The 27857-nt window shown below is 40.9% G+C and overlaps 1 protein-coding gene across 1 annotated transcript in view; it reads left to right on the plus strand.

Moving 5' to 3' along the window:
- Positions 1–27467, plus strand: part of AVEN (apoptosis and caspase activation inhibitor) — a 176889-nt gene extending 149422 nt beyond the window's left edge. The window contains exons 3-6 of the mRNA XM_060096554.1: positions 17361–17431; positions 22848–22943; positions 25788–26151; positions 26970–27467. Of these exons, the coding sequence (XP_059952537.1) occupies positions 17361–17431; positions 22848–22943; positions 25788–26151; positions 26970–27085 (647 nt within the window). The 3' untranslated portion in view covers positions 27086–27467. The remainder of the gene's footprint in view (positions 1–17360; positions 17432–22847; positions 22944–25787; positions 26152–26969) is intronic.
- The last annotated feature ends 390 nt before the right edge of the window (positions 27468–27857 follow it).

The raw sequence follows: 27857 nt of genomic DNA on the forward strand, positions 1-27857 counted from the left end.
TTAGTCCGCACGTGGCCCACCCATTATTTTATTTACCACTTCCGTCCGTGCCTCTTTCCCACACTGCGCACTTGTCTCAGTCACAGTTTTAGTAAGCCCACAAGCTCACCCTAGACAAAATGAGTAAAAAAAAAACAAACGTCGCTGGAGAGCTTCTCTGAAACGGGGGAAAGACCCAATGATGAGACAGCAGAAGACTCTAAGGCTGCCAACAGAAAGAAAGCTGCATCTGAAGCTGGGTCGAAGTAAGAGAGTAGCACTGACATATATACACACCAAATGTAAAATGAAGAGCTAGTGGGAAGCAGCTGCATAGCACAGGGAGGTCAGCTCAGTGCTTTGTGACCACCTAGAGGGGTGGGATAGGGAGGGTGGGAGGGAGATGCAAGAGGAAGGGGATATAGGGATATATGTATACATATAGCTGATTCACTTTGTTATACAGCAGCAACTAACACAACAATGTAAAGCAATTATACTCCAATAAAGATGTTAGAAAGAAAAAAAGAAAATACCAAGAGTCCTACTTACATTACGGGCTCATTGCAACAGGTGATTCACATTCTCCAAGCCCGCTTTGTATAATATGTGGCTACCGGCTATCCAACCAAGCCATGAAACCCTCAAAACTGCTTCGCCATGTGGAAACCAAGCACCCTGCATTAAACGACAAGCCTTTGGAGTTTTTCAAAAGAAAAAAACAGGAACACGAAGAACAGAGGCGATTATTGAAGGCCACCACTTCATCAAATGTGTCTACACTGAGAGCATCATTCTTAGTGGCTAACCGCATTGCGAAAGCTAAGAAGCCCTTGACTATTGGTGAAGAGTTGATCCTGCAGCCGCTAAGGACATTTGTCATGAACTTTTAGGAGAGGCTGCAGTTCAAAAGGTGGCACGTGTTCCTCTTTCGGCTAGCACCATAACTAGATGAACTGATGAAATAGCAGAGGATATTGAGGCACAATTGTTAGAGAGGATTACTGAGTCACCGTGGTACGCAATCCAGGTTGGTAAGTCTACTGATGTCGATGACAAGGCAACAGTGCTTGTTTTTGTGCGATATATTTTTCAGGAGGATGTGCATGAGGATATATTATGTGCACTGTTGTTGCCAACCAACACCACAGCTGCAGACCTATTCAAGTCTTTGAATGATTACATATCAGGAAAACTGAATTGGTCATTTTGTGTCAGTATATGCACAGATGGAGTGTCTACCATGACCGGACAGCTTTCTGGTTTCACTACTCGGGTCAAAGAGGTCGCTTCTGAATGTGAGTCTGCGTGCTGCGTCATCCATAGAGAAATGCTGGCTAGATGAAAAATGTTGACTGAACTTAACAATGTTTTGCAGGTCGTGATTAAAATTATCAAACACATTAAAGTACATGCCCTGAATTCACATCTGTTCACACAGCTCTGTGAGGAGATGGACGCAGAACATACACGTCTTCTCTTGTACACGGAAGCGAGATGGCTTTCTAAAGGTAGATCACTTGACTGAGTTTTTGAGTTACGAGAGCCACTCTAGAGATTTCTTTTAGAAGAACAGTCACCACTGGCAGCACATTTCAGTGACACAGAATGGGTTGCAAAACTTGCTTACTTATGTGACATATTCAACCTGCTCAACGAACTCAATCTGTCACTTCAGGGGAGGATAACAACTATGTTCAAGTCAGCAGATAAAGTGGCTTCATTCATAGCCAAACCGGAATTATGGGGGCGACGAGTGAACATTGGGATTTTTGACATGTTTCAAACATTAGCAGAGATTTTGAAAGAGACTGAGCCAGGGCCTTCTTTCTCCCAGCTGGTGCATGATCGCCTATCTCAGCTTTCAAAAGAGTTTGAGCATTACTTCCCAACCACAAAAGACCCCTGAACTGGGAAGGAATGGATCCGCAACCCATTTGTTAATAAGCCGGGTGAAGCGACTTTGCGCTAGAAGAGGATCAACTGCTTGAGATCACAAATGACGGTGGCCTTAAAAGTATGTTTGAGACCACTTCAAATCTCCATATGTTCTGGATTAAAGTCAAGGTGGACTATCGTGAGATTGCCACAAAAGCACTGAAAAGCCTGCTTCCATTTCCAGCATCCTATCTTTGTGAAGCAGGGTTTTCTGCAGGGACAACAACCAAAACGAGATTACGGAGCAGACAGGACATAAGCAACACTCCTTGGGTGTCACTGTCTCCCATCACCCCCAGATGGGACCACCTAGTTGCAGGAAAACAAGCTCAGGGCTCCCACTGATTCTGCATTATGGTGAGTTGCATAATTCTTTCATTATATATTACAATGTAATAATAATAGAAATAAAGTGCACGATAAATGTAATGCGCTTGAATCATCCCGAAACCATTCCCCCTCCCCCAGTCCGTGGAAAAATTGTCTTCCACGAAACCGGTCCCTGATGCCAAAAAGCTTGGGGACTGCTGGATGACAGGTAGTAAAAGTGTTTGGGCCCCTCCAGCTGTTTCTAGTTCTGATATTAGATGTTAGCTGAATCAGTAGGGAAAATTCCCAGTTGGGGCCCCAGTAATTGCAAACTGAGTTATGTGAACTGTCCAAAGAACTACTTTGAAAAGTTCCCTGTCATGTTATGTGAACCCGTTCTATGTGTTATCTAGGCAGGGGTGAGAAAAGCAGGCTATTTCTACCACTGTTAGTCCCTCAACGGCCCCCAAGCATCTAGTGAGTGAAGTACAGGCTCCTTATTTAGATATTCAACCACCTGCTACCTGGTTCCCACCTACCTTTTCTATATATCACACTTAGAGCTAATGCTTTCACTAAATTGGATTCTTCTCTGCTTATTCACCCCTTCCTGCCTCTGGCTGATAACATCATAGCATTTCTTCCCTTAACTTAGAATGTCCCACCTTTCTCCTGCGTATCTCCTGGCACAAATCATACTCCTCTGTCTCAGGACTGTCTTCTCAAATACTATTTTTCAAATATGATGAAGCCCTCTCTTAACCCCCCTAGAGCTTCTGAACAAAAGCACTTTATACTTCTTGCTGTGTTGTCATATTTTTGCCTTGTTTCATAGCTACTTGTGTGTCTTATGGATTAAATTGTGTCCCCTCAAAAGATATGTTCATGTCCTAATCCCAGTACTGGTGAATAGGACCTTATTTGGGAATAAGGTCTTGGCAAATATAATCAAGTTTAGATGAGGTGATACTGTATTAGGATGAGCCGTAATCCAGTGACCAATGTCCTTTCCTTAAAAGAAGAGGGATAGTAAGTACTGTTGGATTGTTTTCAGGAACTGAAAGGAGCATTTGTGCAGTCTATTTACAGGTTATTCAATATTCCTTTGCTGCTCACCTAAAAATAAGTCTTAACTATTCATCAAGCCCTCTACTTGTTGTTACTTCACTTGGAATTTGTTGCTGTTTTTACTTGATGTAACAAAACTATACCTCTGAATGTTTATCGATACTTTTTACTAAATCAGACATGTATTCTTTCTCAATCCAAATTAGTGAAGTTTTATCAGTGCTGAAATATGATCTCTACTTGAATTGTGCTCTAAACTTGGTGTTTGGTGATCCAGGGCCAGGTATCCAATAGGAAGAGCATGTCTGAGTGACAACTTAAGCAGTTTCTGTGGTGGCCTTTTTACATTCCCCAACATTCAGACACATTTCTTCCATTTTTCATTTTCCTTTTTCACGTCATTTTACTTCACTTCTCCCCCCTCCCATCCCTGCTTATTTCTTAAGCCCCATGATGGCATCTATTAAATGGTATTTAGGACTGATGAATGATCAATCCTTTAATACCCTTCCCAATATAACACAATTAAGGACCCATTTAAAATTTTCTAAAACACTGTCCTCATCTGGATAATGACAAGTTTGAGCCACCGTCCCAACTCTGCAATTCAGCATGCACTGCCAGTCTTCCCCCATATCCCTTCTCCCCCTGACATCACACCACACCTTGTAAAATTGGGATCAAAGAAGTCTCATTCTGGGATTGTTAAAATCTAAGGATAAAAACACTGATTTTAATACTGTTTTACTAGTTTCTGCCTTTTAAAGTAGGTAGGCCTATGTGTTTTATTCTGGAAATCACTGATGGTCATGACAGCCATTAATTATGTTTGTATTATGTTATTTATCAACTAAACAGCATTTGAAAGAAAAATCTAATTTCTTTAATATACCCTCAAATCTGTTACTGCATCTTTTATTTGTGATGCAGTAAGACACTTGCCTGTGTTAAAAGGGCCAAGAGTAAGTGCCTTTTTTGTTGAACATGTCTATAGAGTTGGCAGTTAATGCTGAAATTTGTTAAATAGCCCTTCCAAAATTATACTTGTGAAATACACAAAAATAAATTGATCTACTTAATTTCTAAAAAAAAAAAAAAAAGAAGAGGGAAATTTGGACACAGAGGAAGGATACATGAGGAAGAAGGCCATGTGACCACAGATGCAGTTATTGGAGTGATGTAGCTACAAGCTAAGGAACACCAAGGGTTGCCAGCAACACCGGAAGCTAGGAAGAGACAAGCAAGCATCCTCCCCTAGAGCCTTCAGAGAGAGCATAGCTCTGCCAACACCTTGACTTCCAACTTTTAGCCTCTGTGAGTGAAGAAATTTCTGTTGTTTTAAGCCACCCGTTTTGTGCTACTGCCCTAGGAACTGAAGTCCTGAGAAAGGTCTGTGAGTATCTGAATGTTCTGTAACCAGACTATGCAGAGCAGGAGCCTTCCAGAGATGTGGTAGGATTCAGCAGCTTCTTCCCAGTTCTCCATTTTTAGGAGCTGGTGAAAACCTATTTGAAATTCTTGGCATCATGGTTGTTCCTCCTTCCCACTCTTTTCTGTTTGAGAAATTTTGAGAAGGAACTTGGTATCTTCGACGGAACACTGTGGCCATACTCTCTTCCAGCTGCTTCTTCCATTTATTGCACGTTTGGTGTGAACCAGAAGTAGCTGCTCTGAGGTGCTGCAGAGCAAAGAAGGAGGGCCCATTGAGTGCATGTCCACTGCTGCGATTCCTCTCATCAGTTCCGAGACATCTCAGGCCATTTTCATTTTCCTAGTAGAGGACCACGATTTTACTCAGGAAAGATAAAGTACAAAAAGAACAAAAGTAAGTTTCTAAAGAATTTATATTAGGTCATTATGTATTGCAAAAAAAAAAATAGTTTAAAAGTAGAGAATCTTCAGGAAAATACTGCTTTATAATACAAGCAGGGCTGGTGTTTGCATGCATCTTCTCCTGTATATTAAAGTTTCCCTGAGGATGCATTTCTAAAACTTGCTTATTAATAACAAGTGGAATATTTTATTTTATTTATTGAACTATAGTTGACTCACAATGTTTCAGGTATACAGCAAAGTGATTCAGTTATGCATGCATACATATATATGTATTATTTTTCAAATTCTTTTCCATTATAGATAGATAATTAAGATATTGAATACACTTCCCTGTGCTACATAGTAGATCCTTGTACAAGTAGAATATTTTAAAGCTGTGTTTTCTAATAAATATTTTAGGATTTTTTCCTTTTTATTTTTATGATTTTTTCCCCAACTTTCTTGAAAATAATTGATGAATATAATTGTATATATTTAAAGTATACAGTGTAATGATTTTGCTATACATATGCATTGTGGAATGATTACCAAGATCAAGGTGATTAACACATTCATCACCTCACCTAGTTAGCTTTTTTTTTAAATGGTGAGAACACTTAAGATCTACTTTCAGCAGCTTTCAAGTATGAAGTACAGTATTATTGACTATGGTTACCATGCTGAACATTAGATCCTCAGAACTTATTCTTCATGTAATTGAGAATTTGTATCCTTTGACCTACATCTCCCCAATTCCATCTCCCCCAGCCCCTGGCAACCACCATTCTACTCTCTGCTTCTGTAAGTTTTCTATTTTAGATTCTACATGTAAGTGAGATCATGCAGTATTTGTATTTGTCTGGCTTATTTCACTTAGCATAATGCTTTCTAGGTTCATCCATGTTGTTGCAAATGGCAGGATTTCCTTCTTTTTTATGGATTAATATTACATTGTATATATACATATACACACACACACACACCACATTTTCTGTATCCATTCATCTGTTTAAGGATGTTTAGGTTGCTTCTATATCTTGGCTATTGTGAATGAAGCTGCAATGAACATGAGTGTGCAGATATCTCTTCGAGATCCTGATTTAATTTCCTTTGACTATACCTATAGCCAGGAAAAGGTTTGCTGGATCATATAGTAGTTCTATTTAAAATTTTTTAAGGAACCACCATACTGTTTTCCATAATGGCTGTACCAACTTACATTCCCACCAACAGTGTACAAGAGTTCTCTTTTCTCCAAATCCTTACCAACATTTATTATCTCTTGTCTTTTTGATAATAGGCATCCTAACTGGTGTGAGGTGATCTCATTGTGGTTTTGATTTGCATTTCCCTGATGATTAGTGATTTTGAGCACTTTTTCATGTACCTTTGGCCATTTGTATGTTGTCTTTGGGAAAATGTCTATTCAGGTCCTTTGCCCATTTTTAAATGGGTTATTTGCTTTTTTTCTATTGAGTGGTATGGGTTCTATATATATTTTGGATAGTAATCTCTTATCAGATATGTGGTTTGCAAATATCTCTCCCATTCTGTAGGTTGCGTTTTCATTTTGTTGATGGTTTCCTTTGCTGTGCAGAAGCTCTTTAGTTTGATATAGTCTCACTTGCTTTTGTTGCCTGTGCTTTTGGTGTCTTAACCAAAAAATCTTTGCGAGACAGAAACAGACTCACAGACTTAGAGAACGAACTTACGGTAACTGGGGGAAAAGATGGGAGGGAGGGATAGATTGGGAGTTTGGAATTGACATGTACACACTGCTATATTTAAAATAAAATGCCTTTCCATGAAAAAAAAATCAACTATACTCCAATTAAAAAAGAAAAATCTTTGCCAAGACCAATGTCAAGGAGCTTTTCTTCTGTGTTTTCTTTTAGGAGTTTTATGGTTGCTGGTCTTACATTGAAGTCTTTAATCCATTTTCAAGGTAATTTTTTGAGTGTTATAAGACAGGGGTCCAGTTTCATTTTTTTGCATGTGGCTGTCCAGTTTTCCCAGCACCATTTATTGAAGAGACTGTCCTTTCCCCATTGTGTGTTCTTGGTGCCCTTGTCAAAAATTAGTTGGCTGTTGGACTTTTTGCTTCAATTTGCACCATTCACTTGCCTTGGATAGTGTTAATTGTTAGAATATTTTCATTTTGAGATCCATCCTTTGTTTCTTTGTGTCTTTCTCCAGTTTTGAGGGCAGTGTAAGTTTCCCAATTGAAAACCTCTGTATCTTTTCCTCCTTCCCGCTTGTTCTTAATTGAGGTCCTTGATTTAACAGAAGGTTCTGGCTGCAAATATAATTCTGTATTTTATGTTTCTGCTGCACACCTGATGAGAAAGCTAATTATAGGTCACTGTTGAGCAGGAGAGAATTTTCTTACCTCTCATGTTCTTTTGGCTCAACCTAACTTTTTAAGTTCATCATGGCTTGTATGATCTTCCTCACAAAGACCAAAATGTTAGCTGTTGCTTTGTTTTAGGGTAAATATTGAAGTGCTTGACATCTGCATCTAGAAAGGCTCATCCATGGAAGCTAGAAAGTGGGGGGTAGTAAGGACTTTTTATATCCTGTAGGCTGAACTGTAGATTGTCTCTGGATTGATCTGTGTCAGCCTGTGGACTTAGGATCTACCTGGACCTTCCAAATATGCCATGTCCCATAGATGAGCTAGAGAAATTCAGAGAGAAGAAAGGGTATGTTTCATTTTCTATAGCAGCCATGGTATTGACCATTGAGACATAGTGTCTTTCTATGAAGATTGTGAACCTGTCAACCTATAAAGTTGTGATTTCCCATAGACATGGTGTCCTGGTTAAGGGCATATTCTAAGGGCTGTGGAGGATTTAAAGGAAGGTGATCATGATGAAGAAGAGCCAGGAAAATGGAGCTTAAAATGAAGTACTCATCCAGAAATAGTGCTACATTCCTCTTGCTTTCTAGAGCTGGTTTCCAAAAGGACGTACCACAATGGTCTGGGCCAGTTTTATAAGGAAAAGATCCAAATACTTAGGACAGGTGTCAGTTATGGGAATTGCCACTCCCAAATCATTGGAACTGGGTATTTTTAGGCTTGGGCACATTTTCCATCTTTCACACTCACTCTTTGTATACATCTGATCTGTATTGTTGAAACCCAAAGTCTTTGCAGGTTTCTTTGCCCAGATAAAGATTGTTCCTTGTCATCCCACCTGAACTTCCACTGAAGAGCTTTATGGTTAAGTTCTTTTATTTGGCTGAAAGCTCTTTTTTGTTGATGTGGCTGAAGGAGTAAGCCTAAGATTCAAAGCTGTCTTATTTATGACTAAAGTGGAAGTTTTTTGATAGTATGTTGGTATTGTGGAATTCTAACAAGTTTAGTGTCCACTTTGTCACTGATCCTGAGACTTGTGTTAGACTAGTTTTGAGAAATTAGGCAGAGTGAGAATCCTGGGTATCATCCACACAGCGACAGTTGGTGTATCACCTTTATTTCTCTGACGCTATCCCTATTAGAATACTTAGAGGGCTATAAAAACACTCTTATTTTTTAAAAGTACTTATTTAAAGGAATCCCTGAAATGATTCCTTTCCTAAAATGTAGAATTCTTTGTTTTTGGATTTTCATATCTTCAGACATTGTCAGCATGTCAAATAGTAGTATATCAGATGTCATAAAATATTTATTGAGTATCTGTATTGTCCTAGGGAACTCAGATGGCTGAGAAGCCTAGTGGAAATGAGCTTTGTTAGTTATAGGTAAAATAATGAATGTTAGAAGCCAAGAGGTCTTGGTGTCCAGCCATTAGCTGGCTGGTCAGGCCATTGAGTCTCTCCTGACCTAAGGCTCTTTACTGTTCTATAAAGGGAGGGTTAGAATGAATGACATCTGGTGCTCCAGCTTTTGAGATCTATGGATGTTTTGTCTTAAAGGCATTCTGAGATGGTCTTTGCCCTTAAGAAGTTTCAGCTTTGTTTCTAGATTTCCTTACTTCTGTTTGGCTCAGTTCCAAAAATAACGTGTTTGTTGTTTACAAAGGAAAATTCAACTGGAAAATGTATTATGCAGAAAGGAAGTCTCCTTCAATCCCGCCCTCTGAAAGAGAATCATTCTTAAAATAGGTATCTAATGATCTCCACTTATTTCTATGCATATATTAATATTTTTGTGATATATACACACATATATGTGTATATATAGTATGTGCATAGGTGTGTGTGTATATATATATCTTATTCATACTATACTAAAACTTGATTTTTTTCATGTAACAGTTGAGATAATGGGCATCTTTCCATTTGTCAGTACATAATAAAACTACATTATTTTTTTAAATTTAGGTATAGTTGATACATAACATTTTCAGTTGTACAATATCATGATTCAACATTTGTATATATTGCAAAATGATCACCACGATAAGTCTAGTTAACATCCATCACCATACATAGTTACAATTTTATTTTTCTTGTGATGAGAACTTTTTTTTTTTAATAAAGCACACATCTTTTTAAAAAAAGTTTGTTTTTATTTTTGGCTGTGTTGGGTCTTCGTTGCTGTGCGCAGGCTTTCTCTAGTTGGGGTGAGCGGGGGCTACTCTTCATTGCGCTACGTGGGCTTCTCATCGCCGTGGCTTCTCTTGTTGCAGAGCACAGGCTCTAGGCGTGCGGGCTTCAGTAGTTGTGGCGCGTGGGCTCAGTAGTTGTGGCGCGCAGGCTCAGTAGCTCCACGGCATGTGGGATCTTCCCGGGCCAGGGATCAAACCTGTGTCCCCTGCATTGGCAGGTGGATTCTTAACCATTGTGCCACCAGGGTAGCCCAAGAACTTTTCAGATCTACTGTCTTAGCAAGTTTCAGTTATGCAGTACAGTATTATTAACTATAGTCACCATACTGTACATTACATAAACTATTGTATTTTTTAAATGACCTCATAGAATGTTAGTAATTCACTATTGGAGGCAGATTAAATATACATTTTGGCCAGAATGTCAAGTGTTGAATCATATTCAGCTGAAGCTAAAGCTAAATATCACTGTCATAGAATGGATGTGCTGGAATACATGAAAAAAAATCTGAAATTTCAACAAAACTATTGAAATGTTATTATACAAGTTATTAGTGGCCAGATTTACTTTTGACAATATACAGGCATTCTCATTTCTCACCACTGTCTGCTGTTAGATTGTTCCTACAGTCACTGTACCATCCTACACAATCGTGATACTAAATAGATGGTAGCTTGGCTGAGGTAGGTACCATTAATACTCTTTGGCTAGTTCTGCCAGAATAGTCCAGGTTAATGGTGCCCCTCGCAATTAAATTTGTCCTCTCTAAGAGTAACTAGTTAAAGACTGGGTAATAGGCTAGGTGAAGACTTATCTCCTCATTAACTGCTAGACTTGGAGATTTGTTTGATGATCATGAGTTTCATTGAATGAATCCCCCAAACTGAAGCATTGTGCACTGCTTTTTTTTCCCCATATTCTTTTCCATTATGGTTTATTACAAGATGTTGAATATAGTTCCCTGTGCTATGCAATAGGACCTTGTTATTTATTTTATATATAATAGTTTGTATCTGCTAATCCCAAACTCCTAATTTATCCTCCCCCAGCCTTTCCTCTTTGGTAACCACAAGTCTGTTTGCTATGTCTGAGTCTGTTTCTGTTTTGTAAATAAGTTTATTTGTATCAATTTTTTTAAAGTCTACATATAAGTGATATCATGTAGTATTTGTCTTTCTCTGTCTGACTTACTTCACTTAGTATGATCATCTCTAGGTCCATCCATGTTGCTGCAAATGACATTATTTCATTCTTTTTTATGGCTGAGTAATATTCCATTGTATATATATGTGTGTGTGTGTGTTTGTGTGTGCGTGCGTGTGTATACACACACGCACACACACACCACATCTTCTTTATCCATTTATCTGTCAGTGGACATTTAGGTTGCTTCCATGTCTTGGCTATTGTACATAGTGCTGCTGTGAACATTGAGGTGTACGTATCTTTTTGAATTAGAGTTTTCTCTAGATGTATGCCGAGAAGTGGGACTACTGGATCATATGGCAATTCTACTTTTAGATTTGTAAGGAACCTCCATACTGTTCTCCATAGTGGCTGTACCAAGTTACATTCCCACCAACAGTGTAGGAGGGTTCCCTTTTCTCCACACCCTCTCCAGCATTTATTATTTGTAGACTTTTTAATCATGGCCAGTCTGACTGGTGTCAGGTGATATCTCATTGTAGTTTTGATTTGCATTTCTTTAATAATTAGCGATGTTGAACATCTTTTCATGTGCATTGTGCACTGCTCAAAACATTCTGATTATTTTCAGAAGCATACTTAAGATCACATATATCTAACTTTCTAATATTTTTGCTGCTTTATGAAATGAGTTGATTGAAAAAAATCCATCACTAATTTTGGTTCCAGAAATGTGGCAGTAGAGCAATGTTGTTGACTTTCAAGGTATACAGAATTGTTTCAATATCGCCTGTATCTCAGCTTTCATTGCATGTACACCAACTTCAGCTTTGTTGGAATAGAATGACATGGGACTTTTTTTTTTTTTTTTTTTTTTTGCGGTACCTGGACCTCTCACTGTTGTGGCCCCTCCCATTGTGGAGCACAGGCTCCGGATGCGCAGGCTTAGCGGCCATGGCTCACGGGCCCAGCCACTCCGCAGCATGTGGGATCTTCCTGGACCGGGGCACGAACCTGCGTCCCCTGCATCGGCAGGCGGACTTTCAACCACTGCGCCACCAGGGAAGCCTGGGACTTTTTATTATGTAGGAAAAATGTGAACTCTCAAGGTACATCAGTTTTGTTCAAATCCTGCCCCCTCCCCTTTTTTTAGCAGATTCTAATGAATAAATTACTTCTTAATAAATAATCATTGGATTTAGCAGGCCTGCTATTTTTGTATTCTTATCTGCAAAGTAGAATATTATGCGATTTTGTTGCTGTTGTTCAAGCAGCCTATGTAATAGGCGCTAGCTCTTCTCCATCTTTTTTGATATGGTATAAGTACACGGCAAGGCAGTTCCACAGCCTCTTATACATCATGAAATTAGTCTTTGGCTGAAGGAGGAGGAGGAAAGTGTTACACTCCTTTTATACTTTCTGGTTCTGTTCATTACACTGTGCTATAATTACTTTCTGAACACACAGCTGGTGAGTGTGACCAAAACTTTGAATGCTTATGACTTGTAAGACACATTTCACCATGTTTGTTCCATTGTCAACAATAGTTGGCTTTCCCTGTTCTTCACTGGGTTTCATTCTATACTTCTTCATTCTGATTCATTCTGTTAGTGTGAGAGACAGGAACTCTCTCAGCCAGAGAATAAAGCAGGAGCAGAATTGAACACATTGTGAATGCACCACACTGTCTTATTTAATGGAAGTCTCCAATTGTTCCTGCTAGTCCAGATGTCTGATGTACAAGATATAGGAGTAGCATGTTTACTAATACCACCATTGTTCTGTACATCTCTCAGTATAAGAAGAGAATTTTGGTAACATATTTTCCAGAAGTACTCTTGATTCTAGGAGTCATAATTTTGACAAGTCTGGACACATTTTCATCTTCAATGAGAGGATTAGAGAGGTTGGCTTTCTTTAATAGTCATTTAACCAGCTTATTTTTCAAAATTAGCCTCTATGTACTTTATTAAGATTTTTAAATTGTGTTGTTTTGGAGTTTGACTACTATAAACAAAATGTGCTTAAAGTACCTTATTTTTCTCAAACATTTTCTTCTTTTCTTTTTTTTTATGTGAATACTTTATTTTGTATCAATCAAGAATGGCTTCATGGTCAGAAAGAGAAAGACAATTACCATATGATATCACTCATGTGGAATCTAAAATATGATATAGATGAATTCATTTATAAAATAGAAACATTCACAGGCATAGAAAACAAACTTATGGGGACTTCCCTGGTGGCGCAGTGGATAAGAATCTGCCTGCCAATGCAGGGGACACAGGTTTGATCCCTGGTCTGGAAAGATCCCACATGCTGTGGATCAACTAAGCCCATGTGCCACAAATACTGAGCCTGTCCTCTAGAGCCCACAAGCCACAACTACTGAGCCCACGTGCCACAACTACTGAAGCCCGTGTGCCTAGAGCCCGTGCTCCACAACAAAAAAAGCCACTGCAATGAGAAGCCCGTGCACCACAACAAAGAGTAGCCCCCACTCGCTGCAACTAGAGAAGGCCTGCGCACAGCAACGAAGACCCAGCACAGCCAAAAATAAATAAATAAATAAATTTATAAAAACAAACAAAAAGAAAACAAACTTATGGTTACCAAAGGGGCAGGGGGTGGGGGAGGGATAAATTAGGAGTTTGGGATTAACAGATAAAAAAAATTATATATACAAAAAAGATAAACAACAAGGTCCTGCTGTATAGCACAGGGAACTATATTCAATATCCTGTAATAAACCATAATGGAAAAGGAAAAAAAAAAATGACTGCATGGATGTCATTGTGATTTTATAGTTTTTTTCCTATTTTTGAAAATTTTACATTGCAAATCATAAGATCTGGGTCTGATAACTGGATTTTTTCTATTGTCTCTTTCTAAAAAAATTATTTTTATTTTATATTGGACTATAGTTGATTTACAATGTTGTGTTACTTTCAGATGTACAGCAAAGTGATTCACTTATACATATACATATATATATATATATATATATATATCTCCTTTTTCAAATTCTTTTCCTATTTAAGTTATTACAGAATACTGAGCAGAGTTCCCTGTGCTATATAGTAGGTCCTTGTTAGTTATCTGTTTTTAATATAGTAGCGTTTATATGTCAATCCCAAACTCCCAGTTTATCCCTCCCCCCAACCCTCAACCCTTTGGTAACCATAAGTTTGTTTTCTGTGAGTCTGTTTCTGTTTTGTAAATAAGTTCATTTGTATCTTTTTTTTAGATTCTGCATATAAGCAATATCATATAATATTTCTTTCTCTGTCTGACTTCATTTAGTATGATAATCTCTAGGTCCATCCATGTTGCTGCAAATGGCATATTTCATTCTTTTTAATGGCTGAGTAATATTCCATTGTATATATATATACTACATCTTCTTTATCCATTCATCTGTCACTGGACCTTAGGGGCCTCTGTGTCTTGGCTATTGTAAACAGCACTGCAGTGAACATTGGGGTGCATGTATCTTTTTGAATTATGGTTTTATCTGGATATATGCCCAGGAGTGGGATTGCTGGATCATATGGCAACTCTATTTTTAGTTTTTTTTTAAATTAATTTTTATTGGAGTATAGTTGCTTTACAATGTTGTGTTAGTTTCTGCTGTAAGGAAAAGTGAACCAGCTATACATATACATATATCCCCTCTTTTTTGGATTTCCTTTCCATTTAGATCACCACAGAGCATTGAGTAGAGTTCCCTGAGCTATACGGTAGATTCTCATTAGTTATCTATTTTATACACAGGATCAATAGTGTATATACGTCAATCCCAATCTCCCAGTTCATCCCACCCCCGCCCTTGATATCCATGTTTGTTCTCTAAGTCTGTGTCTCTGTTTCTGCTTTGCAAATAAGATCATCTATACCATTTTTCTAGATTCCACATACATGCGTTAATATACGATATTTATTTTTCTTTCTGACTTCGCTCTGTATGACAGTCTCTAGGCACATCCACATCTCTACAAATGACCCAGTTTTGTTCCTTTTTATGGCTAATATTCCATTGTATATATGTGCCACATCTTCTCTATCCATTCCTCTGTTGATGGACATTTAGGTTACTTCCATGTCCTGGCTATTGTAAATAGTGCTGCAATGAACATTGGGATGCCATGTGTCTTTTTGAATTATGGTTTTCTCTGGGTATATGCCCAGTAGTGGGATTGCTGGGTTATATGGTAATTCTATTCTTAGTTTTTTAAGGAACCTCCATACTGTAGTGGCTGCACCAAGTTACATTCCCACCAACAGGGTAGGAGGGTTTCCTTTTCTCCACACCCTCTCCAGCATTTATTGTTTATAGACATTTAGATGATGGCCATTCTGACTGGTGTGAGGTGATACCTCATTGCAGGTTTTTTTTTTTTTTTTTTTTTTTTGCGGTACACGGGCCTCTCACTGTTGTGGCCTCTCCTGTTGCGGAGCACAGGCTCTGGATGCGCAGGCTTAGTGGCCATGGCTCACGGGCCCATCTGCTCCGCAGCATGTAGAATCTTCCCGGACCGGGGCACGAACCCGTATCCCCTGCATCGGCAGGCGGACTCTCAACCACTGCGCCACCAGGGAAGCCCTTCATTGTAGTTTTGATTTGCATTTCTCTAATAATTAGCAATGTTGAGCATCTTCTCATGTGCTTTTTGGCCATCTGTATGTCTTCTTTGGAGAAATGTCTATTTAGGTCTTCTGCCCATTTTTTGATTGGGTTTTTGTTTGTTTGTTTTCCCCTCTCTCTTAGATTTCTGTCATCTTGGTCTCATCTCCTGATACACCTGAATTTTGGATACTGTGTATAAAATATAGTAGAGATAATTCTAGGTTATTGATAATGTCATTTTCCTCCAAAAAGGATTAACTTTTGCTTCTTTTAGTCAGAATCAGAGATTGAGCTGATTCACTGCTTTGCCTCAGACTTTGTAAAGCTGTCCTATTCCTCCTTGATCCTTACTTCCTTTCTTATTCTCACTCCTTTTCCTGTTTTCCTACTAGGTGGTTTTGTTCTGGTTGATTTTCAAAAGCTCTCTTTGTATGTTAGAGACAGGCTCTTTACCTATATGTGCTACAAATGTTTATTACCAGCAAATACGGTTTGTATGACTGCTACATTTTAGGATTTTTTTAAAGGTTTTTTGTAGCCTTTCTATTGTCCTTTTAAAATGTTAATATTGCACAAATATTTATAAACTACCCACATATAATCACAATACACTTATACACCCACATGCACAGACAAGGCATTATTAATTATATTATTCAGGTTCTTTATATCATAATTTTTGAGGGATCAAGGTTGATTTGCCAATGACTAATGGTAGTGATGTTACCCTTTCTCATGATAAAGAGTGATGTTCTTGGTCTTTTTTACCTAGAATTTGATCTTGTCAAGTGTTAAAATGTTATGATCCATGTGTTTTGGAAATGCTGGGGGTATGGTGTAGATTCTGATTTTGTCTTTGTCTCTTTAATTCAGGATTCTTCACTTCTTTTCCCCCTCTTTTAAGTTAGAAGTAAAGAATGGATTCTATGGTTAAATAACCTGAGAGATATCATAGGAGGAGAAAGTGGGCCTGTACCTGAGTCTTAAAGTATAAATAGGATATGAATGGCTAGAAGTGTGTGGGCCTTCCAGACAAGGGAGAAGGATTAAAAAAGAAATGAGGATAGGGTAGAAAAGGAAGTATGTTCAGAATGTGAAAAGAGGCTCTCGGGATCAGGAAATCAAGAAATAGGAAGCAAATGTGGGTTAATGAGGTAGGATCACATTTTGGAGGATCCTGAAAGCTAGGTGGAAAAGTAATTATTTATAAATTGGCTATTCTTAATGCAAATAACCAGATAAGTACATATTTACAAAATAAGCTTTGTGTCAAAGCTCGCTGTACGGAATCATCTGTCAAGCTTGTTTATCTTGATTCATTTTCCTTTATTCCAAGAGCTCAGAGCAGTGCACCATGATTCACATTAACTAATCTAATGCACATTCTTTGAGTTTTATTTTGTATCTGACATTCTAACCAGGTGATTTTTAGAGTGATGGTTCAGATTGGTAACCTCGCCTCAAAGAGATATTTTAAGTCTGTCATATTGTGGATCAGTTGAGAACTGCTTTCCTTCAGTTCTGTTTTTCTCCTTCCTTTTCTGCTATGCCCACCCCCAAAATCATAAATGTAAATTTCCTTGCATATATTAAGCAGATGAGATGAAAATATGCTAAATATGGGGAGATGGCCATGTCTGCAGGCTTGGACTGTTCAGTTGTCTCTCAAGAAGCATGTAGGATGGTGGCTTATTGAGAGTTGAATGAAGCAGTGAATACAGTTGCCAATAGTATTTTCAAATACCCACTATGCACAGATGATGTGGAAAGATGTGGAAGCCAGGACCTTCTATTGAATGATATCACTGAGTTTGGGATGGTCAGCTCTTCAGAAACAGCGCTTTTACTCCCAAAGGGAAATTGAGAGAACTGAGTGTTCTCCTTTTAGCTTTGACATAAAATTGTATGTTTTTTCTATTCTCAGGGGACTCCTTCGCACAATTCCGGTTTGCTGAGGAGAAAGAGTGGGATAGTGAAGCTTCATGCCCCAAACAGGTAAGGTGAAGCTCTGTCTGGAATGTGGATTGGCTCTTTTCAAGGCTGAAGACCAGCACCTTTCACATTGTTGTTGAGATGGAGGCTTCACATAGAGAAGAGTCTAGTAATTCATGTACAGTTGAGCCTCAGTTACCTAAATTGCTCAGAAAGTTTTCAGGAAGCTTAAATTATACAGGCTCTTGGAGCTGGAGTTGACCTTTATACCTGGCCATCTATGTGAACTAATTATATAGCTCATATATGACTATAGTTCATATAGACTGGGTTGTAGGGCTGAAAGTTTATAGTCACAATTTTGAGTGGATTACTTTGCCATTTGGCCTTCCTTCTTTTCCCTTTCTGTGAAAGTTCATTTTAGGCTTGAGAATTAATTTTTTATCTCCCACACTGTTTTTGGTGTTAGGTAAGAAAATCCTTAACTTTATAGTTTTAAATAGCTCTTCGTCTGTAATTAGGAGAATAAAGCTATAAAATAAGAACAAGTATCACAGAAGTCTTTCAGTGAATCCATAACACCCACACACTTTATTTGCTTTGTATTCCTGCCATATTTTCTTCCCAAGGAGCTTTGATGATTCTCCAGGCAGGATTTCACTGAATCTTTCCGTACGAGAGACGACAGGTATTCTCACCCTTTTTAAAATGCACAGAGGATGAGTAAGTGCTGGCGTGGCATTTGCTTCCGACTCCGGGGCTGGAGCATACTGTCTGATACAGTGTTCAGACAGCCTGCCCACAGCTTCAGACAGGAGACAGAGCAGCAGACCTGACGGATAAAGGGCGGGACCTTCCTCCCCATTCCGCTGTCAGCTCAGTACACACACAGTAGGTGGCTCACACCCCCAGGTGGGCTGGCGTCACGTTCAGTTGTTTGGGATGAACATTGACTTAAAGACAGAGGGGAGGGAAGTGACTTGTAAAATGACTTCCTGTCACTGTACAAAGGGTATGTTTTATAATATAGAAAAATTTGGGAATTAAAAATATTTGTTTTTGCTAGGGTCTGTTTGGGCATGTACCTGAGTATGGTTTAGAATTCTAGGACAAGTTGTAAACAGACGAACGCAGATCATGGAGGAATTCAGTGAAAGCCAAACAACTCATATTTCAACTCCTTTGAACCATGTTGGCTATCAGAAAACATTTTGTTATCCTGAGAGTTTCAAATAATTCTAAGGTTCTTTATTGATCAAAACACATGTTCTTTATTAGATAGTTTATTAGATGTAGCTTATTGGAAGATGAATGAGACAGAGACCATGCTTGTTCATCGCCCTAGGCCCCTTACCTTAGCACAGTGGCTGACACATAGTAGATGGTTGGTAAATATTTACATGATAAATGAAAAAGAATGCAACATAAAATAAGTGGTATAATAAATGAATGAACATAATACTGTGGGAGAAAACTGCTTTGGGCTGGAAGTGATTGAGAGTAGGAGCATGGGATAAAGATCATTTGAATGGGCCTTGGTGGATGAGTATGGTTCTGGTAGGTTCTGTCTGGGGAACAACAGGAGAATAATGAGGAGATCTGAAAGACCAGGCTGTGCTCAGTGTCGGGAGCATAGCTGGAGTGTAGCTGGAGTGTGGATTCTCAGAAAAGGCGGCTTCCAGGGTGGGTCTGGGCCACTTAGTACCAGTGGTTTGGTCTTCATTTTTATCTAGGGGCAGTTTAGCCTGTGGGTCAGAGCATAGACTTCAGAGACGCAAACCTGAGCGTATAATCCTAGTTCTCATCTGTAAAATGGAACTAATAATAAAATGTAACTCAGAGTTGTCATGAGGATTATATTAGATTATAAATAAAAGTCCTTCTGTGCAGTTCCTGACACAGAGGAAACACTCAAAATTAGCTCTTATTACTACTGTTACTTGTTAACAAAAGTTTTGTTTAGCAAGACAATGGAAATGGCTAGACTGGACCTCCGCAATATTGGGAAGGAGGGACTGAAGAGGTCAGAGGCTGGAGGCTGGGAGAACAGGTAGGAGGATATTACGCTAGGTGAACGGGAGGGGACGTGGGCCGACAGCATGGGCCGTGAGAGGGAAGACGGTTCACTGGCAGATGGGCCTGCAGTGGAGGACATGGTAGATTGTGTCACGGGCCAGACGTGAGACATGAGGACAAGAAAGATTCGCAGGGGCGCTAAGCTTCCCAGCATGCTGATGAGGTGAGCAGTGATGATTGATGGAGCAAGAGAAGGCAAGCTTGATTGTGAGCATCTTGAGTTGAGGTATTAGTAGGACACATCCCAAACTGAATTCATCACTTCACCACCGGCACTGTTTTGTGTCCCACATCTCACTCGGTTCTCTTTATTTTTGCTTACTTGAGAGAGAAAAAGACGAGAAGAATCTGTCTGTCTATCTACCTGTCTGTCTATCTGTCTATCATTTGTTCCTCATGTGCTCCTCTGTCCCCAGCACAGCCAGTGACATGAAGCAGTCAAGAGTTTGCCAGTGGGTCCTGGCGGAGGCCCCAAAGGGCACCCTGATGGGAGAGGGCCCAGTGCTGTCCCTGTGACTTGCCTTCATGTCTCTGTGGCTCACATGCAGGGTGAGGGGAAGGTGGCCTGGCAGTCAGGGTCCCTGCTTCAGCCGCGTTGGCCCCATTACTGCAGGGGAGTTGGTCCCTTCAATCCATGAGTGGCGTTTTCAGACCTGTCCTTTGGACAGTGTGGGGACATGTGAGGAGGGAATGGGTGGGAGGAGAACTGAGGGCGAAAAAAATAGGTCCATTATTTTTTGAAAACCATCTGAAGCTTTTTTTTCATTCCATTTTTCAGTTGTGTTGACTAGTGACTTGTTTAGTCAGTAGAGCTTCCTCAAGCAACCACTGAGCACTGGGTGGCATGCCGTGGTTCCTGAGTGCGTGGCTCTTAAGGGAACAGACACTCAGGCCCACCCCTGAGAGCGCAGTTCTGAATGAAGCCTGACACTCTGTACATGGAAAGCGCCCCAGCTTTCTCTAAAGTATCACTTGATCTGGGCACTTCCACTGTAAAGTGTCCCCATGGTCCCTGAGTACCCAAGTGAATGTGGACAGTGAGCACTGTAGCTCTTGAGGAAGGTGCAATCGTCTGATCAGAGGCTGTAAGTGGAGTTTCTAGTAGGTTTGTTCCTCACAAAATGGTGTACCTTTACACAGACACTGAGACTTGGAGTCTGATTGGCTTCCTGGACAGGGAGGAACCTTCAGGAATAGATTCTCACCACCGAGTCTGTGTGCACATTGATGGCGGAGAAGTGGGGTTGGAGGGACTTTGTTCTAACAGTCAAGGCTGGCCTCCTACCCCCAGCCTCTGAGTCTGTAGGAGAGGAGGCGCTGGGGTGGCCAGGCTGCGTGCTCCAACTGTGAGTGACTGTCAGGGGTGGCCAGGTGGATGTGGGGATGGGGCTCTCTGGGCAGAGATGACCCACCAGTTATTTACAACATGGAGCAAAAAAGCTAATTCATGGTGGTTATTCCAATTAAATCTATTTTCAAATTCACACTTTACTATTACAAGCAATTCACTTCAGCTCCCTTTATATCTAAGGCCTTCAGCTTTAGCCCTTTAGGGGACAAACTGGTGACAAAAAAGGGGAAGTCTTCTTACACGGTGCTGTTTGATGGTAGGTTCTAGGCTCTAGGACTGCTGCAGGGAGATGAGGAGAAATCACTGTGCTGGGCTGAAGTGTCTTGAGGTCCTTATGGAGGCGGTGCCCCGTCACCTGGGCCTTGGATGGTGGGTGGGAATTGGAGACGTGGGGAACGGAGACACTCCAGCAGCTGAAGGTCCATCACTTGGGACTTGGTACATAAGCACAGCCTGGCCATTCCCTGGATCTCACAGACTTTTCATTGTTAACGATATACCTTGTAGCCGTGTCACACATGATGCAAAAGGGAGGAGGAAGTGTGGGCGCTTCTAGCTGGACCCCAGCACGTCTCAGCGGGCCTTCTCTAGAGAGCTGAGACGGCATCAGGTGAATGGTTGGCAGGCATCGTGGACGGAAAGTTCTTGCTCTTTTATAGGCTGAAAGCAGGGGGTCTACCTGGGTGACTTTGCAGACACCTTGGCAGTGGGAAGGGTGAGATTTCCAGTTTGTAATGTGGTGACTTACTCGTGGGTTAATCATTCAGGATCACACTTTTCTAGTGGTTTGAGAGGTCTTCTCCAAACTTCGAAACAAAGACTGGCCATGCTGGTCTTGATCAAGCACTTGACGTGCTGAGGGCAGGACTGAGGCAAGGGCTGCACATGTAGTGCATTTCCCACTCTCCTGCTTTGTTATCCTCCATCCTGCTCCCTAAATACTCTATGTTTTTAGATATAAGTTCCTTTTTTTCCAGGGTGAGGGGCCACATCTGCTGCTGCCAACCTTGCTTACCTTAGAGCTAGCCATCTCCGGAAACTTTCAGAAGGGCAGTTGAAAAGCTATATTGCTTCTTTTGATCGCTGTGTACTGCTGTTGCGAGGCTCAGGGGTTTGAGTGGGTCTGGATTTAGTGCTGGCGCTCTACTGAGAGCACCAGGAATGACTCCCCACCTCCAGTCGTTATAAACCCATCTACCCAAGACATCCTTACAGTGGAATAGAGATTAGACTCCATGACCCCTGGGTGTTCTTCTCTAACTTGAAATCAGTGATTGCAGCATAAGTCATGGTTCTACCTGGGTCTGTGATAGTCCTTGGTAGACAAGGTGGTCCGTGGTGTCTGCCTCTAATGTGGCAGCCACCTTTCAGTTTTTCCTTCTCTTGGGGGACCAGGGCACCTAGAAACAGCTGTTAGGGGTCATGCGATAACCTGGAACGTTTTCTCAGATATGGTCAATTTGTGAGGGCATTGCCTGGATGGGATTTTGCGTCTATGCCTGGGAAGGGAGTTCAAGGGGCTTTTCGTGTTGGCCTCACACAAAGTGCTGCCAGCTGGAGGGTAAGTTTCCATCCTCTGCTTTCTGGTTGGAAGAGAGAGAAGCGTATACCTCATGGGCTTCTTTGGCTGTGACTGTCCTCCCCATCTGACTGCTGAGACAGCTCTTCCCTGCTCTCCTGAAGGCCAGCCATCTGAATCTGGGGGAGATGTCCAGTTAGATTTCATTAAGTGCTTTGAATTTTTTTCAGTAATTCCAAGAGCATCCACAGGTTCCAGGTTTCCATGCAGTCTTGATGTGAGGTGATCACCACCCTGCTGCTGCTCTGGCAGCCTGAGCTGTGGCTCAAGAAGGTGCTTTTGGTTTTGCTTATCTTAATGCAGGGATGGTAGAAATTAGAACCATATCAAGTGTGATTTATGATCTGATTACTCCCAGCTAAAAGTAATAGATGATTTATTTACAGTTACTACCTATTGTCTTGTGCTCTTTTATTTCTGAAAGGTCATATGTAATCATCTTGATCAATCTATCTCTTTTTTTATATATATAGAATTCAGCATTTTATGTGGACTGTGAGTCATTGGTTCGAGCCCTTCAAGAACTGCCTCTCTCACTCCGACTCAATGTTGCTGCTGAATTGGTCCAGGTAAAAACCATGACAGCATCCTGAGGCTGGTATGAATTAGGGCAGGAGAAGAAGAAGAATGAAAAATATCCCCCTGCAGGATGTTTCAGACTCAACTTTTCCTTTCATCAAACTGAGCATTTTGTAGCAGGTAGAATTTCGTAAAGTTTTGAGGGACAATGAAATACTTTCTAAAGGTTTTTTTTTTCATTTTATATTTGAAACATTTTAAAGGATCAAATGTAATAGAATTGAATGCAATGTAAAAGTATAGAGTCTGCCTTGTACTCAAAATGTTTATGTGCCAGGCTCTGTGTTAGACACTAAGGTTACAGTGGTGAACAGACAGGCATGGTTCCTGCCCTCATGGAGCTTAATCTATTGGGAAAGATGTGTATTAATCAAGTTATCAAATTGTAAGTCCTGCGAAGGGGAAGCACAGTATGCTGTGAGAATATGTAATAGTGAACCTGATGGACTTTGGTGTGATTAGGAATGGCTTTCCTGAAGAAGTGACAGATAAGCTGAGATCCAAAGTATAAGAACATTTGAGTTGGGATTTAAAGAAGAGTGACCCAATCAGATCTGCATTAACAACTGTGCTAATAATAATAACAGTAACAAAGAACATTCTGGCTGCAGAATGGAGAGAGGACTGTATTGGGGTGTCTGTGTTTAGGGTAAATCTGTGCATGCACACCCATGCAAAAGTAGAGTGGATGAGGGGAGGCAAATTAGGAGGCCACTGCACGGTTCAGGTGAGTAATACTGTAGCTTGGACCAGGCTAATGATGGTAGAGATGGCAGGGAACTGGACTTTACCAAGAGGTGTATTACAAAAGCAAAATTAACAGGACTTGGTGAAATACTGGAAATGGAGAGGGAGCAGGGAAAGAATTTTCTAGGTTTTCCAGCCTGGGCAACTCAGTGGTAGCTAGTAGTATCGGGAGGGGTGAGGCTTGGACATTATGGGTTTGTGTTTCTGAGATGTCAAAGTGAAAATATTAGTCAATTGGATATGGAAATTTATAGTTCAGAATCAAGGGTTGGAAATATAAATTTGGGAGATATCAGTTGTAAGGTAGCTAAATGAGGAGCCATTGAATTGGCTAAGAGAGGAGGGGCCCAAGGGCTATACCAGAAGGAACTTTGAAATTTAATTGTGGCTAGATTGGATTTTGTTAAAAATTGAAACCCTGGGCAGTACTAGTTGTCAGTAGAATCCCAGCAACTAAAATGATCAGTTGTGTTCTGCAGTTGAATGTGATGCTAAGCCTGAGCATAGGCAGGCATCAGTGGGTATCCACCCAGTTGTCTCTGTGTCACTTACATCAAATTTAGGGCAGCAAGTAGAATTCAGGGCTGGAGGACACTTAGGGGCAGAGAAGTAGAGAGGATAGCATTTGCCTCTGATGGGGAATCACCCTGGGACTTCTTTAGGAGCGTTTGGGGGTATTGGGGCTTGTCTTAGTGATTGGGTGAGCGCTCCTCTTCCTCTGGCTGTCCAGAGATGGTCCAAGTCCTGACATACTTGGTTTGATCCCATACAATGAGAAGTGGTTAACAGAACCCATCAGGGAAACACTGAGATGAAGGTGATGGGGGCCCCAGGATTGAGGAGAGCAACGGGAAGTGTTGTGAGCATTTGAAAGTGAAGGATGATGTTGTCAGAGGCAGGCCTCTGAGGAAAGATATAAAATAATTGTACTTTTGTAGATAGTAACTTTTAACTATCTAGCCAGGCTTTCAAATACCCACTCCTCCCATGAGGTAGAGAGGTTATTCTCAACTGCGTTTGCATGTTAGACTCACCTGGGGAGTTAACAGACAAACAAAGACAATGCCAGACAGCCAGTGCAGACCAACTGAACGATTCCAGGATTAGAATAGGGGACCACATCCCATCTTCGCCCTGCACACTGACAGTGCTGGATGAATATCTAAGTTCATGTGGAAAGCCATGCAGTCTTCAAAGCCCTAAGGAGTTATTAGCAAACTGGATCTGCTCAGGATGCTTAAATGTACAAATAAGGGGACAGTACCTCCAATAGCAGCTGACCCTCCTGAACCTACCCACTGATGCCAGGCTGGTCACCACAGGCCTCCCTCCAGAACTGTGGTTCTCAGCCTTCCTCTACATTACAGTCACCTGGGGGGAGGGTTTAACTTTATTAAATTATAACATATAGAGAAGTGCATGCGTAAGTCTTTACAACCATGGAATCAGCATCCAGATCAAGAATCAGAACGCTGCCACCACCCAGAACCTCCGCCCACCCCCCGAGGCAATACTTCCCTAAAACCACTATCCTGACTTCTCATACTCAAGATTAGTTTTGCCTGTTTGGGGCGTTTTTACAAATATAATCAAATGGAATGTTTTCTTTCCTGTCTGGCAATTTTTACTCAAATAATGTTACTAACCGTCATTCTTTTCTTCTTGGTGAATTTGTTCCTTCATCTCCTATATTTGTACATTTTAGTACAGTGAACAGATCCGACTTGCTAATTACTTCTCGGTGACTTTTTACAAATGTTTGCCTCGTCGCAGGCTTAAGTATACATTCACACAGACCTACAGGACTGTCCATTCTCAGGCTGGTGACAGGAATGCACAGTCCTTTTGATTTCGGCTCTGAGCAGGTTGGCACATGGCTGAGGTGGGCATGGTAGGGAGGTCTCCCACACTTACCCCTGCAGCAGTAAGAGGGGTGCTGGCAGGACCTGGATGGAGACCCTTTGTGACCTTCCTGTCTGAATTGAGTTTCCTACTCCACAAAGTCTGATGGCTTCCTTTGCTTTAATTTCTGCTTAAGCAAATACGGCAGGACTCACATTAACTCACATATTGTGCTTCTCTTTCAGACTGCCCTTCCTTTAGAGCTTCCTCAGGTGAAACCAAAGAGAAATAATGATGGCAAGGGACTAGGGATGCAGTTAAAGGGGCCCTTGGGGCCTGGAGGAAAGGGGTCCATCTCTGAGCTGAAATCTGCCGCGGCTGGCTGCCCCATGTACCTGGGTAAAGACAGCCTAGGACCGGGCCCTTCCAAGGGTTCTCAGAACCCTGCTTCCCCACTGCAGTCGGCGGCAGCAGACGCTTTGGAAGAAGAACTAGATCTGCTGCTTAATTTAGATGCGTCTGTAAAAGAGGGAGGTGACATCTTAGCAGACCAGACAGCTCAGGACCTGGAATCTGAGAAAGATGAGGAGGTGGCCCAAGAAGAAACAGGTATGGTTTTCATTTTATTCCCCATCAATCTTCTCGATTCTGGTGTTTTTCTGAGAATAGCTTCACCTCTGTCACCTCCCTACACATCTTCCTCAGTGTCTCACATCGATCTGGCCTTGTCCACTGACATCTATTTCTGTGCTCACATCTCTGCTTCCCCCTGAGCTGACCTTTCTGACAACGTTGCTCTCACTCGATATTTGTTCCAAAGCTGCTACCTGCCTGATTGCCATCTTAAACCCGGGGCTGCAAATTGAACTCGTGCCGTAAAAGGCATTTCGATACGCGTGGCCTCAGCTGTGCAGCAGCAGACCTTTTAATCGACTGTCTGAACAGGCCTATTGACCAGTTCTTTGTGCTTTCTTGCTTACTATTTCGATCTTGGTTGTTTTTGTTTGTTTGTTTTGTTTTTAACAAAAGAAGACTTCCTCATTTGTGCATGTTCTCTTAGATGCTGGGCCATCTGACAGGGAGAGGCCTAGTGACTGCCCCATCCATATACTGCATTCAGGACCCTTTAATGGCTTTAGTTTCCAGGAAACGAAGCTGTTAGTCTTTTTTAAAAAAAAAAAAAAAAACGAGTGAACTGTGAAATTCAGCATCCAAATAAATAGAAGAGCAAATCTCTACTCCATTTATGAATTTGTTTAGGTATTATTGGATCTTCTTAGGGAGTAGGAAAAGAATAGAATGTTTCCCCTTATCGTGAGCAAAGTAATAATTTGGCTGATTTCCAGCATGGATCAAACCCCAGGGAAGCATTAACCCTCGATTCTGGCACTAACGTGAAGTTGTTAACGTTGCTTTTATTTTTTTAGATCCTGCAAAACCGTCTGCGTTGGAAGGAAAGAACGTGGCATCTGAGCAACCAAGTATATCCAGAAATGTTACTGAGGAAGAGCTTGAAGATTGGTTGGACAGCATGATTTCCTAAACACGATGAAAGGAAAAAAAAAAGAGAGAAAGAAAATGAAAAGTGCCTGAAGCCAATTTCGGTTGCCTTGTAAGGGAAGGCGGGCCCAAGGCTGTCCTTCCAGAACAGCTGGTTTACAAGCACAGCCCGAGCCCGTGTGGCCATCACGCTTAGCAGTAGACGCCTACCTCCCCCACGTTCAACAAATCCGAAATGAGATAGTAAGAGGCTCGCTGCATTTGTTCTCTGGCTTAGTAACTGAATAGATTTCTTAAGGGCAGATGTTATGGCCCTTGTGTCCAGTTTCTTCCTCTCAATTTTTACAGCACAGCAGGTGCTGCTGATGAAGAGAGCTAAGCAACCAGGCATGCATTTGGCCAAAATAAACCAACGCTGGTCTGTGGATTTTTTTCTTCCTTTCTTTCTTGTGTGGGGAGCCGTGGGCTGTTTGTTAGTCTCCTGTCCCTTTTCCCAGCATCACAGGGTGGTTGTAAATCATCCAGAAAGGATGCATTACAAGAGGCCAAACCATGAATTGGTGATTATGACTTTATTGCAGTGGGCACTTCATTTTATTTAAGGAGATTCACCTAAACAGAGCAGCTCCACTATTACAAGGGAGACCATAAAGCGTTACTCAGTTTGGCATAAGATTTTTTTCTGAATTTTCAGTACAGTACTTTTTTTCTCTAATAACAGCAGTTGACAAGCTGTTACTGAAAAAAAAATCATATGAATAACCTTTGAGTGCAGTTTCATAAAGTAAGACAGAAGATCAACACAACTAATTAAT

This window comes from Mesoplodon densirostris, chromosome 4 (genome assembly GCF_025265405.1).
Source record: "Mesoplodon densirostris isolate mMesDen1 chromosome 4, mMesDen1 primary haplotype, whole genome shotgun sequence".
In the NCBI taxonomy this organism is placed as follows: Eukaryota; Metazoa; Chordata; class Mammalia; order Artiodactyla; family Ziphiidae; genus Mesoplodon; species Mesoplodon densirostris.